This window comes from Spea bombifrons, chromosome 1, assembly GCF_027358695.1.
Source record: "Spea bombifrons isolate aSpeBom1 chromosome 1, aSpeBom1.2.pri, whole genome shotgun sequence".
NCBI lineage: Eukaryota > Metazoa > Chordata > Amphibia > Anura > Pelobatidae > Spea > Spea bombifrons.
The window spans coordinates 8,995,769-9,012,265 of record NC_071087.1 but is presented as its reverse complement, the minus strand read 5'-3'; the positions used below and the strand labels follow the sequence as shown (position 1 = coordinate 9,012,265).

Below are 16,497 nucleotides of genomic sequence, written 5' to 3'. Positions count from 1 at the left end.
AGATATGATTTTTTTTCTTATACACTTGGGTGATGTATGTCACTTAAAGAAATATTTTGCTCACTGGTTTTCACTTTATTATCTTTTGATTCTTGGAATATTAAGTGTCTTGAAGGAGAACACTTTAAGTTGAGTTTGCAGCAAATACACCTTTTTCTTTTTGCTCTAAATACTTTTATATATTAAGTCTTTGATGATCTTTCCAAGTAAGCTTGAGATCTTGGGACTCACATGGTGAACTTCCCAAAAATGCCTGAAGTGATAGTGTTCCTTTAGGAAGGAAATAGTTCAGATCAGAAATTGGTTTGCCTATTCCTTGAATCTCTTTTGATCTTCTACAGCCAAGGTTTTGTGTATGGAATGCATCTTGCTACCATAGAACAATACTTCAATCTGCCCATTAAGTGAGAAAGCAGCTTATGCGTCACTTCTGTTTAGATACCTCCTATGCATAGATTGATGCACTCTCAGTTAAGGGTAAAACAGGCTTCTTTATTATGTATTGCTTCATAACAGGGAAAAGAAAAAATGTCGGTGCGCTAAGCTAGTCACAGGCTCAAATAATACAAATGTATAATACGAGGCCTACCAAACAGGTGTAAGCATGCTGCAAAAACAGTGTATTGGCTGTACAATGTATACAAAAAAACAAAAACTGTCTGCGCTTCTTACCCTAATAAAGTTGGCAACAAATATATAAACATAATATAAATGAGAGGTTTTGGTTATATGAATTGGCCAAAGCATAATTAAGCTCACCCGCCACGTCAAGGTACACTCTCAATAGGGTGAGAACCTACGCTCACCTCCTACATAGTGGACACACAAAGCAGTTTATACTGCTACCAAAACCTTATTGCTTCATAACATACAACTGCCATGCTGAGCTGGTTAGCTCCAAAACTACAGTTACTACAACTCACACTGAACTCTCTAGCACCCTCTGCAGGTTGCTTGTATAACATTGCTACAACTTCATTAATCTATAGCAGTGCAAGAAATTTCAGAAAAATCAGATCATTTTTTGCACATTTTTTTCGTCTTAGAATCAGGACAGCCATATGCTTATCGGATGCACGTTTAAATTCCCTTACTGTGTTAACCTCTATTTTAGATCTGTACTCCACTTCTAAACTTCTCACTCTTTATGGAAATCTGTCCCACTTTATAGACGGCCAAGAGCGCCATCTACAGTTATTTGATTGATGGTTTGTGTGGCGGTGCTAATCTTCTGTGGTCTGTGGAGTAGAACATGACCGAGTGCTGTCTGTGTTAATAATCACTTAGAGTTAGCTGAATCTGCTTAACTCAAACAAATTCCAGAGCATTTATTTTAGAATAGTTGCCTTAACCAAAGTGGGAGACATTTCATGTTTTTGCTTGTGCCAAGGGAACATTTCCAGTTCAAAAAACACTGAGCAGTTTAATTACCAAGTAAATACACACCAGGAGGAACTTACATATTCCCTGCAGGTACTTACAAACGCAACAATATCATTGAGCCACATGGCCTTTTACATATTCCAGATATGGCAGATTATACTGCCTTTCACCTTTGGAGTGCTAGAATGAAGGACGTTTATTTCTTCTGCTAGGACATTTGTACAAAATTATAATTTGTACGAATTCAAATGCACAAGTCTAACACACCGAAACACATACACACCCCGACGTTCACACGAAAACATCCAGACACTAACACAACACTGCCATTAGCACGAATAGGCACAGTAACACACATACAGCCACTCACGCTAACATAACCAGACATTTAAACTAACAGAACCACTGTGGCTAAAACAGATACACACCGATACTCACACTAACCTGGACTAATACAACCCGGCACACACAGACACATACTAACTCACACACATTAACATACCCAGACACAAAAACACACTTACCTAGACACACACGCTAACATATCCATACACAAAGGCTAACATACCCTGACACCCACAAACACTAACTGAACTAACTGAAGCACCACCATCATACAGGGCAGAAATGGAGGTTGGCACAAGATGGATTCTGTGCATCTTCTGAAGGGGCATTTAGGTATTTTAACTCCCCTCTTTTCAGTGGGCATGGAATGAGGAATACCCGAGGGCAAGGTTGAAAGTGTTTTCAGTGTTTTAATCCTCATTCTATATGGGAGAGATTAGAGGATGAGGAGCAGGCACATCTTGAGGTCTGTGCTTCCCATATGGTGTCTTAATACCTCTAATAAGGTAACAGGCATATAACTTTATGGGGTTTATTCTTTTTAACCCCACCTCATTGTGCTGAAGCTAGGCTAATGGGGCAATTGTCAATCTTCCAGAAAAACATTTTTTAAATATATTTTCTATTATTTACCTTCTTTATTGCAAGGTTAAAGGATCGCTTGGTTGCAACTTCCATTTTCAGCTTGCCGGTAAATTAATTTACTACTAATTTTCAACAAGCTGCATGAAATGGCAAATGGGGAGGAAGACATGGATTGAGTTCCATACCACCCATAGTGTGTATATAAATATTTTACCATCATTTCCCATAGAATGTGCCGTTGGGCTGCGGTGGATGTACGTGAGCCCCATATCACATGAGGTGCACCACACACAGAGTAAGGGGAAGGAGATTTGATTAACCCTTAACTCAACTGACCACTTGACTTCTTATTAAAAAAAAATAGATTTTTTTTTAATTTTGTAATAGGAAAATGTGTATTATTGATTTTCCCTTTTCCCTATACGTTGGAGTCCATAATAATATATATATATATATTTATAAAGAAAGACATATTCGTCCTTTGTGGATAACGTAAATGTGAAAAAGAGAAATAAGGTTTCAACAATGAAAATAGATGGTCTTCATCTTAAGGTGTTAAAAAATTGCAGTTCTATCGTCGTGGAATATTCTGGCAAAGACACATGATAAGCTTGTAAAAATGTTTAGAATCTTATGATGACAAACCTGTGACAAAAATAATCTAATTGATATTTATTTAGCATTAAACTTTCCTAATAAATATCTGTGAAGCTGAAACAAAGCTGTACATATTTTTTTTAACTTTCTAGCACTAACATTAACTACATTCTATAACATTATGGATTCCTCCTCTCACAGATATTACCATACTCATGATTTTAATCCAATACATCTCTGTGATTCTTATTTTTCTCCCAAAGCAGATGGAGCACTTCTAGAAGAGGCTGTTATCAACCCCTTGAAATTTCTGCTGAAAGAAAAAGCTGCAGGTAAGATTTTTCTCATTAAACAATATTTAGGTTCCGTTAATTAGAAAATGAAAATGTCTTAGAAATATGCTTTCTAGATGATTATTGCCACAACTGAAAATATGAGTCGCTAAAAAATAATATGGGCTACATTTTTTCTATGAACCTCAACAAGCATTGATGTTTCAATTCAAACTTACTCAAGATGAAAAGGGGATTACACCAGCATAGAGAAACTATATTATGTGTACGTCTATAGCGTGTTATTTAATCCGGTGACTGAATACAGGTAATCGTTATATGGCTACACTGTCTCACTTAATCAGGTGTAGGGGACATTCATACATACCGTCTAGTTCTAAAATAGACACCCCCCAAAAAACTCTAGGAAGTGCTTGAAACTGATGATTTCAGTATGCTTGTAGATGCTCACTTACTGCTGTTGTGTGTAGTCAGGTAATGGAACAGATACTTACAGGGAGAATTGTAGGTTTACATTTATTTTAACATTGGATTCTGTATATCAGGTACCCGATTCCCCTTTGGGATTACAGGCATGGCCTCTTTCCTTTCTTTTATCAATCGGACAGTACATGCGAATGTCACCTAAACCTTTTTCAGTTTTGAATTCTAACTTGTACATCCCTGAAGGCATTTTTTTTCCAATTTAGTGTCTTCATACAGAAGTGGCTCTATTTTTGAACTGAAGTCAAACTTTAGGCATTGTTAAGACATTTGTTACAGAAATTAACCGAAAACTTGATTTTAAATACCACAACTAGTTTTGTGCTTCGGCATCTAATTGTTGTTATTTCTGCTGCAGGTCGTATTCCTGGAGACACTTTGACTGATTTTAGTATCGGTCCTATTGTTTGTCATTTACTTCCAATTTGTGATCGCTTCAAAGAAATTGTTATATTAGAATTCAACGATGTCTGCATCTCTGAGCTGGAGAAATGGAGAAACAGCCACGAGGAAGCCTACGACTGGTCTCATGCATCAAAGGCTTTGACGGACCTGGAAGGAAAAAGGTTATTTATAATTACATGTTTTTTAAGATCATCTTCTGTTTGATTGCGTTTATTCCACTTGCTAAAATAAGACTGTTGACATTATGTTGTGATGGTGAACATTTATAGTTTTGCACACATTTACTATACATATTCTTAACGCTAGCTGTTTGAATGCATTTATGGTTTTATTTGATGCCATTACATATATTAATCCCAAAACCATCGTAATGATGATGTTTATGTGTATATAATGTGTATATTATATTTTATGTTTTATCTTTTTTTCTTTTTCTAGTGGTGGGTGGAAGGAAAAAGAAGAATTGTTGAAACAAAAAATCAAACAAATTCTGAAGTGCGACTTTACTAAAGAAAACCCCACAGACCCCATCGTGCTGCCGAAAGCTGACTGTGTCTTTTGTGCCTGGGCAATAGATATCATAAGTCCCGATAAAGAGGCGTATATTAGAAATTTTAGAAAAGTCTCCTCTTTACTTAAACCAGGTGGTCATCTGATTTTGTTTGGAAATATTAATCATTCATTTTATTTTATTGGGGAGCACAAATATAAAATTTTAAAGTACGATGAAGAATTTCTTAAAAAAAATCTAAAAGATGAGGGATATGTAATTGAATCTTACCAAGCAAACGACAGGAAAACAACATCTCCTCTTGTCGATCATGAAAAAATTGTGTTTGTCAACGCCATTAAAAAGAAGTGAAATTAGATTCAGATGACACTTTTCTGAATAATTGGAAGATAATAGTAAATCTTCTTGAGATTATTCTGACAACGCATACATTGCTCTCAAATGATAGATACTAGATTAAGGTAATTTTTAAATGTATTAATCACAGTTAAAAGTTGCATTCTGGAGAATGATTACCAAAATGTAACATAAATTAAATGCTCTGATTGACAATAATTTGGATAGTGTTAGAATGATTTGCATTATCTATATATCAATGTGTGGAAGCAATCAGAACACCTTGTGAATTAAGGCTTTTCGCATCTGCTTAATAAAATTGAAGTAAATACAAAAAATATGTTTTACTAAATATTTTATTGTAAGGACATAATATTTTGGTGATCTGCAAAATGTATCTGCATGTAAACTTTGTCTCAGTCCCTGGCAAAAATAGTGTCAAACTGTGATGCTCAATGGTGGGGTAACGAGGAAGGCTAAGAACTATGAGGACACCAAGAGAACGTTCTTAGAGCAGACCGCTGTTTCTGCTCCAGGGGGATACAACTTGGTTTGAGAGGACACAGAGCTTCTAAGATACTTTACTATGGTGGGCAACCATGTGTTGAAGACAAAAAAGGAGACTTGGATAAAACAAGGTAAAAGCATAAGCAGGAACACTAACACGTTCTGAGGTGAAAGTCGATCTGTCTTTCTCAATTATATATTTTATAGTCCATGAAATAAACCAGTGTAAAAGTGTATACAGATCAAAATAACATATGTTTTAAATATCTATAGTAAGTGTATACTAAAGGAAACACCATTTTAATTCACAGATAATAGGTATCCCAATGCATAGCAATTAGTTAGCGTAACATAATTGTACCTATGTTCACTTTTTCCATACAGCGTAATCTAATTAGGGATAGAATGCGTCTGGGTAGATATCCATGTCATTAGATTGAAATAAATACACATACTAATTTTATTTTATATACAAATGGCTAAACAGGGTGACAAGGTAGATTTTAGCAAAACCAGGGATGTTTTACCGGGATTCCTGGCTGTCGTTGCTCATGTCCCTCTCAAGTACTTCAGGAATTATCCTAGGAAGGACCGGGAAGAAACTGTCACGCACCTATACCCCGGAACTAGAAGAACCGCAACTTCACCCTGGGTGATACCGAATGGGAAGGCCCAAAGGGAACACCAAGGGCCGAAGATATATTGAGCAGCCAGAGGACAGGGTATAGGCAAAATAATAAAGGCAGTCTCTGAGGAGTAGATGGCTGTAGCGTGGACGGAGAAGGTAGCAAAATCAAGCCAGGGTTCGGTACACAGAGGAGTTACTCAGACAAGCCAGGATTCCGTACACGGAGTAGTAAGTCAGACGAGCCAGGATTCGGTACACGGAGTAGTAAGTCAGACGAGCCAGGATTCGGTACACGGAGTAGTAAGTCAGACGAGCCAGGATTCGGTACACGGAGTAGTAAGTCAGACGAGCCAGGATTCGGTACACGGAGTAGTAATCAAAGTAGGAGCAGAAAGCAGCACGTCAGACTCTAAGACCACACAAGGGTAAAGTGCAGCAGACCAGCAGGCCTTGTAATTAGGAGCCACACCAAGCCACACCCCCGGAACTGCACTGGAGGTTGCTCAGGCAGCTACACCCCCAGTCATCTCCCAGCCTGGGCACGCCCCCTCCTATGACTCACACGCAGGTTGCTAGGAGACATGTTGCTAGAAGCAGCTACACTAGATTTGCTGCTATGCCGCAAATGCGAGGAACGGCGCCCGGACAAGGCATCTCCAGGTAGGTAAGTTGTGACATTACCCCCCCTCTGAGGGCCGACCGAAGGTCGAGATGGCCCGGGTTTAGCAGGATATTTAGCATGAAAGTTCTTAAGCAGCATAGGGGCGTGTAAATCTTTACTAGATATCCAGGATCTTTCTTCAGGACCATATCCTTTCCAATGGACGAGGTATTGTAAGGAATTCCGAACTCTCCTGGAATCAATGATAGATTGAACTTCGAATTCAAGGTGTGAATCAACAATTACGGGTTTAGGTCGAGAGATTCGTCTTGTGAACCTGTTACAGGTAAGAGGTTTGAGTAGAGAAACGTGAAACACTCTTGGGATTCGAAGAGAATTAGGAAGCAAAAGTTCATAAGCCACTGGATTGATACGTCTTAGAACTCGAAAAGGACCAATAAAACGGGGAGCTAGTTTCATGGATGGAACTTTCAGTTTGATATTTCTTGTAGATAGCCATACTCTGTCCCCTCTAGAATAAGAAATGGCCATCTGGCGATGACGATTGGCTTGGCGTTGATATTGTATAGCCGCTTTAGACAAGGATTGTCGGACCTTATTCCACAGGGTAGGAAGTTGTTGTACATAAGAGTCCACAGCCGGCACCGAAGACTCTGGGAAAGAAACAGGTAAGTCCTTAGGATGATAGCCGTAGGTGCAGAAAAAAGGTGAAATCTTAGAAGCTTCATGAGGCATGTTGTTTCTAGCATATTCAGCCCATGGAATAAGACAGGACCAATTGGATTGGTGGTCATTAACAAACAGGCGAAGAAATTGTTCAAGCGACTGGTTAGTTCTTTCGGTGATGCCGTTAGTCTGTGGATGGTAGGCTGAGGAGAACGCTAAGGAGACATCCATAGAAGAACAAAATGCTTTCCAAAAGCGAGCCGTAAATTGAACTCCTCGGTCAGACACAATTTGAAGTGGAAAGCCATGAAGACGTACAATTTCACGGATAAATATAGGAACCAGTTCCGAGGCGGTAGGTAATTTGGATAGTGGAATAAAATGTGCCATCTTGGAAAAACGATCGACTATAACTAAAATAACAGTATTACCTTCTGACGGGGGTAGATCTACTATGAAATCCATAGCCAGGTGAGTCCATGGGCGAGTGGGGATTTCGAGCGGGTGAAGAAGTCCCTGGGGGTGTGTGAGATGTTTTGCTAGTAGCACATGGAATACAGGATGCCACAAAGTTGACGCAATCTGTCACCAAGTCTGGCCACCAAAAGTGTCTGGATATAATGTCTCTGGTGCGGCGAGCAGAAGGGTGACCCGAGGTACGAGAAGAATGAGCCCATTTTAACACGTTCAATCTCTCAGAACTCGGAACAAACAAGGAACCGGTAGGCCATTTGCTGTGTACAGGCATGCGAGCTTGATTCTTTAGTATTCGTTCAAACAGTGGAGAAGATACTCGAGTAGTGACTGTAGCAATGATCCGAGAGGGAGAGACTATAGGTTCATGGTCAAGCATTTCATTAGTATTATTGATGAACTGTCTGGATAGAGCGTCAGCTTTAATATTTTTAGATCCCGGACGATAGGATATAACAAAGTTAAATCTGGACAAGAACAAGGACCAGCGGGCTTGACGAGGATTCAGGCGTTTAGCTTTACTTAAATACTCAAGGTTTTTGTGGTCTGTGAGAATAGTAATAGGATTTCTGGCTCCTTCCAAATAATGTCGCCATTCTTGAAGTGCTAAAATTATAGCCAGAAGTTCCCGGTTGCCAACATCATAGTTGGTCTCTGGAGGCGTGAATCTCTTGGAGAAATATGCACAAGGATGCAGTTTACTCTGGAAGTCCTTTCTTTGAGATAATACTGCCCCAACACCGATCTCGGAGGCGTCTACCTCGATTACGAAAGGGTTAGACATGTCGGGATGGACGAGCACAGGTGCCGACGAAAACACACTCTTAAGCTTGTGGAAGGCCTGTATAGCCTCCTCTGACCAGAGAGAACAATCTGCTCCTTTCTTGGTCATAGACGTAAGTGGAGCCACTATTTTGGAAAAGTCTTTAATGAACTTCCGATAATAATTTGCAAAGCCTAAAAATCGTTGGAGAGGTTTCAGGGCACCAGGCTGAGGCCACTCGGAGATAGCCGTCAATTTGGCCGGGTCCATCTCAAATCCATCTGCCGTAATGATGTATCCCAGGAATGAAATACGAGGAACTTCAAACAGACATTTCTCAAGTTTGGCATAAAGATGGTTTTGACGAAGGCGTTGAAGCACAATGCGTACATGTCTACGGTGGGAGTCTAGATCAGGAGAATGGATCAGTATGTCGTCTAGGTATACAATCACGAATTGTAGTGCAATATCACGGAAGATATCATTAATGAATTCTTGAAATACCGCTGGGGCATTGCACAACCCAAATGGCATAACAGTGTACTCATAATGGCCCATCCGTGTATTAAAGGCGGTTTTCCACTCATCCCCCTCACGGATTCTGACCAGATTATAGGCCCCTCGTAAATCTAATTTAGAAAATATAGTGGAATTGCGTAGGCGGTCAAAAAGTTCAGGGATGAGAGGCAGAGGATATTTATTCTTTACAGTAATTTTATTGAGACCACGGTAGTCAATACAGGGCCTTAAACCCCCATCTTTCTTAGATACGAAGAAAAAACCCGCCCCCGCAGGAGATGTGGATTTACGGATAAAGCCCTTGTTTAGGTTATCCTTTATATAGTCCTCCAAGGCATGTGATTCTGGTAACGATAATGGGTAGGTCCTGCCCCTAGGAGGAATCGTGCCAGGATATATTTCAATGTGACAGTCATAAGGGCGGTGAGGGGGAAGAACATCAGCTTGTTTCTTGTCGAAAACATCTTGAAAGTCAATATATGGAGTGGGTATGAGTTGTTGTATGGATCCAATGGCTGAACTATTGGGTAAAATTTTTGGAAGACAATGGATCTGGCAGGTCTCTCCCCAGGACTTAATGTCTCCTGTGATCCAGTCGATGGTTGGGTTGTGCGCTTGCAACCATGGCAGGCCCAGAATTATGGGACATTTGGGAGAGTCTATAATAAAAAATGATACAGATTCTTGATGTAATAGTCCCACTCTGAGAAGGAGAGGAGATGTCTGAACTTTAATGGTGACCTGGTGTAATGGAAACCCATCAATAGCAGAGATGGGAATAGGAGGATCCACAGAACTATAAGGAATTTGGCATTGTAAAGCAAAAGTCCGGTCAATAAAGGATCCTGCAGCCCCAGAGTCGATCATCGCTGTGCTGGAAACAGAGGAGTTATTCCAATAAATGGAGACAGGAATCAAAAAGCAGTCTTTTACAGATGTAGGAGCTGAAATAGGCTCACCTAGGCTAGGCTCCTTCACAGGACCTAGGTGCGGAAGTTTCCCCGTTTGTTAGGGCAGGTAATGGCAAAATGTCCCTTAAGACCGCAATAAAGACAAAGTCCCATGGAACGTCTGCGTTGTTTCTCCTCCACGGACAGCTTAGTAGCTCCCATTTGCATGGGTTCTTCAGTAGATGATCCAGATACAGAGGAGGAAACTGGTTTGTCCATTGGGAACACTGTACGTCCCCATCTCTTGTTCCTCTGAAGGCTTCTCTCTCTCATACGATTGTCAATCTTTAGAGCCAGAGATACAAAGTCCTCAAATTCTGCAGGTAAATCTCTGGTGGATAACTCATCCTTCAGCCGTTCAGAGAGCGGCTATAAGGGCATCGCTCGACCAATTAACCTCTGCAGCGATGGTTTTGAATTCAATAACAAACTCAGCCACAGTACGGGAACCTTGAGACACATGCAGCAAAGATAGAGAGGCCGTAGCAGCTTTCCCGGGAACGTCAAAGGTCTTGCGAAATGCAGAAACAAACGAGGAACTGTGATAAACCAAGGGAGAGTCATTCTCCCACAGTGGAGAGGCCCATGCTAAAGCTCTTCCGGACAATAAGGAGATGATGTATCCCACCTTGGCCCGTTCAGAACAAAACATCTGAGGAGATAACTCAAACTGGATAGCACATTGATTGAGGAATCCTCGGCAAGCATCAGGATCTCCCTGGTAGCGACTAGGTGCAGGAAGTTTCAAGGAAGCTGGAGCAGCGGGAACAAAAGGTGAGGAAAGTGTCTGGGTAGTAGTAGTTGCAGGAGCTGTATTACCGGCAGAAGAGGTCGTACCCGGATCTGACCTGGATAACAGGATCTGCATAGTCCTGAGATAGTTGTTCCATCTTGTCCTCCATACCCTGGAAGCGTACCTCATGCGATTGCAGCAACTGTCCTTGGAAAGCTAAAGCCTTGTCTAGCTCAGAGGGTTCCATGACCCTTGTGTAATGTCACGCACCTATACCCCGGAACTAGAAGAACCGCAACTTCACCCTGGGTGATACCGAATGGGAAGGCCCAAAGGGAACACCAAGGGCCGAAGATATATTGAGCAGCCAGAGGACAGGGTATAGGCAAAATAATAAAGGCAGTCTCTGAGGAGTAGATGGCTGTAGCGTGGACGGAGAAGGTAGCAAAATCAAGCCAGGGTTCGGTACACAGAGGAGTTACTCAGACAAGCCAGGATTCGGTACACGGAGTAGTAAGTCAGACGAGCCAGGATTCGGTACACGGAGTAGTAAGTCAGACGAGCCAGGATTCGGTACACGGAGTAGTAAGTCAGACGAGCCAGGATTCGGTACACGGAGTAGTAAGTCAGACGAGCCAGGATTCGGTACACGGAGTAGTAATCAAAGTAGGAGCAGAAAGCAGCACGTCAGACTCTAAGACCACACAAGGGTAAAGTGCAGCAGACCAGCAGGCCTTTTAATTAGGAGCCACACCAAGCCACACCCCCGGAACTGCACTGGAGGTTGCTCAGGCAGCTACACCCCCAGTCATCTCCCAGCCTGGGCACGCCCCCTCCTATGACTCACACGCAGGTTGCTAGGAGACATGTTGCTAGAAGCAGCTACACTAGATTTGCTGCTATGCCGCAAATGCGAGGAACGGCGCCCGGACAAGGCATCTCCAGGTAGGTAAGTTGTGACAGAAACATAGTCTTCACTAGTATTAACAATCATATTTTTAAGCACTGGAGAAGGGAATAAAGCTCCTCCACGAGGACCTAACACCAGCTTTTCTCAGCCAATAAAATAGACAACTACTCGTATTGAGTGTGGCCAAACAAGAGGCGGCTTCCTCATTCCTGGTCAGATATGCTGATTCCTGTTCTGGAGGAGGTTGGTCTGCTAAGCGGTAGTGCTGGTCACCGAAGGACTCCTTTTGAAGAGATTCCAGAATTCAAAAGATGCTGGTTCTGGGGTTGACTTTTTCAATCAGAACTCCCATGGGCCTTCATTCTGTTGATGTTTCTGTTCGCGTCCGGAGGCCGCTCATTTGGAGGGGGATTCTGTCATGCCCCATCCAGGCTGTGGAGCTGCATATCTCTGTTTGTTCCCTGTTTCACTACAATCCATTCCTGGATTTCCTTATGCTCTGTCCTGATCTTCTGATTCTTTGATTCTAGTCCTGCTCTTGTCCAGCTTCTGTTTCCTTTATAAGTTGTGCATCACCCGTTATGTTTGTCTCAGTCTGCAGTCTACAGGTATGTCTCTCTGATATGTGTTTAGATTCAATGTGTAGCTTGTTTAGTACTTCTGTAGGCAGGGTTAAGCGTTAGGACCCACCGCATATTGGAGTACTTTGGCGTAGTGGTGGGCTAAGCATACTATGGCCATATGATGTGACGGAATCTCCAATTGTTATTTTATAGTCCTAAGCTAGTCCTATTTGGTCCTGTTTAGTCTTGTCAGCCCTGTACTTTGTTGTCCTGACACCTTCCTCAATACAGGTATTATACTATTCTACTTGTGGTGTCTTTCTTTGCACCTGTCTGTGTCACCCCTCAGCTAAAATGCATTGTGGGGTACAGACAGAACCCCAAGTATCCCCTGCGACTGGGCTCCTACCCGACCTGCTTACCTGGTTCCTGACACCCCTATCGCATGTGCATGTGGGTGAAATATCAAAAAAACAACCACATGGGAGAGACAGACTCCACACCATGCTGCCCCCCCCACTCCTTATCCTGTTCCAATGAGGGAACTATTGCCGTCCCAAGCGCTTTTTTTTGTTTTTTTTTTAAGCGGAGGAGAGAGAGGGGCGCCGAGTGGTTTTCGCTTACCCGCTCGGCGCCCCTCTCTCTCCTCTGCGGCGAGTCTCCCTGTTCGGTCTCGGTGCCGGCTTGTAATGCAGAGCGCCGGAAGTGACGTCAATTTCCGGCGCTCAGCATTACAAGCCGGCACCGTGGCAGAGCAGGGAGACTTGCCGCAGGACTGTTTAAAGGTAAGTACCGGCGTCGGCGGGGGGGGGCGGCATTTTAAACTTCGCCCCAGGCGGCGTTAAGTCTTCGGCCGGCCCTGACTTCCACAAACGATTGCCTTCAGGAGGAATCCGGGAAATCACAAGGTCGTCTAATAGACGCAGGCTCGAAGCCTCAGTAAGTCCCGGATTCTCCTGGAAATCCCCGTTCGTTTATACACTAGCTTGTTTGTCTGCGCAGTGAATAATTACGCAACTATGTGATTATATATTCATACGTAGCATAACATTCTAGAAGATTTGAGTGCATAATCAGTGTATAATAAGCATGCACATTAAGTTGTTTTCTTCATAGGAAAACATGAGTCATAATGCTAGATTCAACTGGTTCTGCACAACAAGTTCTGAACTATATTAACCCCTACATCTGTGATTATAACAGCGGGGAATCATATTAATTATTATCTTTTTGGCTGACTGAATATACTAACTTATTCAATCACACCCCATGCTCGTCACATTCGTATCACATTCGGTCCTTAACTAAATGAATACCCACTGGTAACGTAAGAGACCATAATTCCTTGATGTTTTTTTGCATAATACTCTATAAGCCATATAGCAATTCCATATGGACAATATTATTACCACTATCATTACTATCAATAGTGGGTGAATTATCCAATTCAAAGCCTGCTGTGCAGAAGGGGAGTATCCCATAAATATATCCCACCAATGATGGGAAGTGGCGTCTGCTATAGCTGAACCCAGTTTGATTACCTAACTTGCCACTATAGTGGTACTAAGCATTTGTTTGTCTATAGATGTATTAAATCGTTTTATGATTTGTTTCAATTCCTTAGTTTGTTCCAAGATTTCTTTCAACTTTGTTAAATTCAAATCCCAATTTGATGCCCCCAATTCTAAGGGTTGCCAATGCCTCACTACAGTTTTATCGCTTTCTGGTGTTAAAATGTATGTCTCATTCTGCCATTGAAAAGTTGATACATTTCGTAAACATCCGGAAAATGGTACTTGCATCCCCGGGATAGTTGGAACATTTGTTGCTACACATAACTCCTGGGGAGCTATTTCTACCATTAATCCTACTTCCAAAGGCAAAATCGTTAATTTCTAACGATAATTTGTTTTCCCTTAGTGCTAACGGCAGCACAAGAGGGGTATTACTGCCCCTGTGAACAATTAGGACAGGTGATTTACTGATTTACACAATTAAATGAGCAATTAACCCTCTTTACCCCACCTATAAAGGGAACTCCACCCCTAACCACAGTGTGCTATAACAAGAATAATAAAAAATATAAGAGGGAGGGATATTAGTGTGCTGCCGTTAGGACTAAGGGAAAACAAATTATCGTTAGAAATTAACGATTCCCTTACGTCCTTACTGGCAGCACAAGAGGGGAAGTAGCTAGAAGATCACCTATGAGGGAGGGCCTTCGGGCTGAACGACATTCAGAACAGACCGCCAAAAAGCAGTGTCTTCCGAACGTCTCAAATTTAGCCTATAATGGCTTATAAAAGTGGAGTTAGAACTCCAGGAGGCTGCAGCACAAATATGTTGAAGAGGGATGAGGCCCCTTTCAGCAGCCGAGGTAGCTACCGCTCTGGTAGATTGAGCGCGGACAAAGGCAGGAGGAGGCAAGCCTTGAGCTGAGAAGGATTCTCTGATGGCTTCCTTCATCCACCTGCTCAGGGGTGGATTAGAAGCTTTAGATCCTTTGTTCCTGCCAAAAAACTGTAGAAAGAGATTTTCATCTTTCCTGAAGACACCGGATCTTTGCAGATAGATCTGCAGACATCTGGGGATGTCAAGCGTATTTAGAAGAGATTCTTCTTCTGTTGAAGGATCCGGGTGAAAAACAGGTAGAGAAATGACCTGATTAATGTTCTGAAACGAAGGAATCTTTGGTAAAAAAGCTGGCAGGAACCTTAGGAGGACCCTATCAGGCAGGAATAGGGTGTAAGGCTCAAAGGCACACAGAGCTTGCAACTCACCAATTCTCTTGGCAGAGGTGATCGCCACTAGGAAGGCAGCCTTCCAGGAAAGGTACTTCATGTCCACGCTTTCCAATGGCTCGAAGGGGGGGGCATAACCCCCTGAGCACGACAGTAAGGTCCCATTGAGGGACTGGTCTCAGGATCTTAGGTTTAACCTTTCAGCTCCTTTAAGGAACCTCCTGATAAGGGGTTCTTGGGACAGAGGTTTCCTAAAAAAGCCGATATGGCTGAGGTGTGCACTCTGAGTGTAGAGGGAGCCATGCCTTTATCCAGTCCATCTTGGAGGTACTGTAATATGGAAGAAATGGGGGAATCTGAGAAACCCACTTAGTTCTTCGCACACCATAATGAAAAAGAGCGTCTAATCCGGTTGTAAGCTCTATTAGTAGACTCCGCTCTCAAATGAGACAAAGTCCTCAAGACCCCAGAAGAAAGTCCACTATCCTTCAATGGGGAGCTGTCAATCTCCAGGCTGTCAGATTGAGAATTTTCAGATCTAGGCGTGAACCTGTTCCCAGAAACACAGGGTTCTCTGATATTGGAAGCTTCCAGTACAGACCCTGACTCATCCCCATGAGCTGGGTGAACCACGACCTCTTTGGCCAGAATGGAATTATCGCAATAATCGAGGTCTGGTCCTGTCTGATCTTCATCAATACCCTTGGTATCTTGGAAATTGGAGGGAAGATGTAAGCCAGCCCAAACCTCCAAGGGATGGACAGAGCATCTATCGCCCAAGGATTGTCCTCCCTGTATAGTGAGCAGAAGATCTTCACCTTGGCGTTGAACCTCGTAGCCATTAAGTCGATTTCTGGCATTCCCCACCGAAGAGTAATTTGATGAAATACTTCCTGGTTTAGTGACCATTGGCCTGGAACACTGAGACCCCGACTCAGACGGTCCGCTACCACATTGAGAGATCCCCAAATGTGGACTGTAGAGAGGTGGGAGAGGTTCTGCTCTGCCCATGATAGGATCATTCCCACTTCCTTGAGAAGAGGTTGAGATCTCGTGTCACCCTGTTTGTTGATATAATAAACCGCCGTCATGTTGTCTGAATGAACTCTCACCGCTTTGCCGCGGATTTGAGGAGCAAAGTGAAGGAGCGCCAATCTGATTGCTCTGAGCTCTCTGAAGTTCGAAGACATAAGGCTCTCTGGACGGGACCAAGTACCTTGTACTGGAATGTCCTCTAGATGGGCTTCGTCCGTGGTCAACAGAATCCAGGCTGGCTGAATTAAGGACCTCCCATCTTTCAGATGCTCCCACCAACTGAGGGAGCGACGGACTTGAGGAGACAGGGTGCACATTTTGTTCAACCCTAATGGGTTGTGATTCCACATGCCCAAAACTTTTGATTGGAGAGGGCGTAGGTGCCAAAGGGCCCAAGAGACTGCATGCGCAGTCGCTGACATGTGCCCTAACATCTTCAGAAGCGTTC

General features: G+C 42.6%; 1 protein-coding gene across 1 annotated transcript; it reads left to right on the top strand.

Annotated features, from left to right (window-relative positions):
- Positions 1 to 3,091: 3,091 nt before the first annotated feature.
- On the top strand, positions 3,092 to 5,248 carry LOC128473430 (nicotinamide N-methyltransferase-like). The gene is made up of 3 exons (XM_053455673.1): positions 3,092 to 3,242; positions 4,045 to 4,252; positions 4,530 to 5,248. Exons 1-3 carry the CDS (start codon positions 3,092 to 3,094, stop codon positions 4,951 to 4,953), a joined length of 783 nt encoding a protein of 260 aa, XP_053311648.1. The 3' UTR covers positions 4,954 to 5,248.
- Positions 5,249 to 16,497: the final 11,249 nt, after the last annotated feature.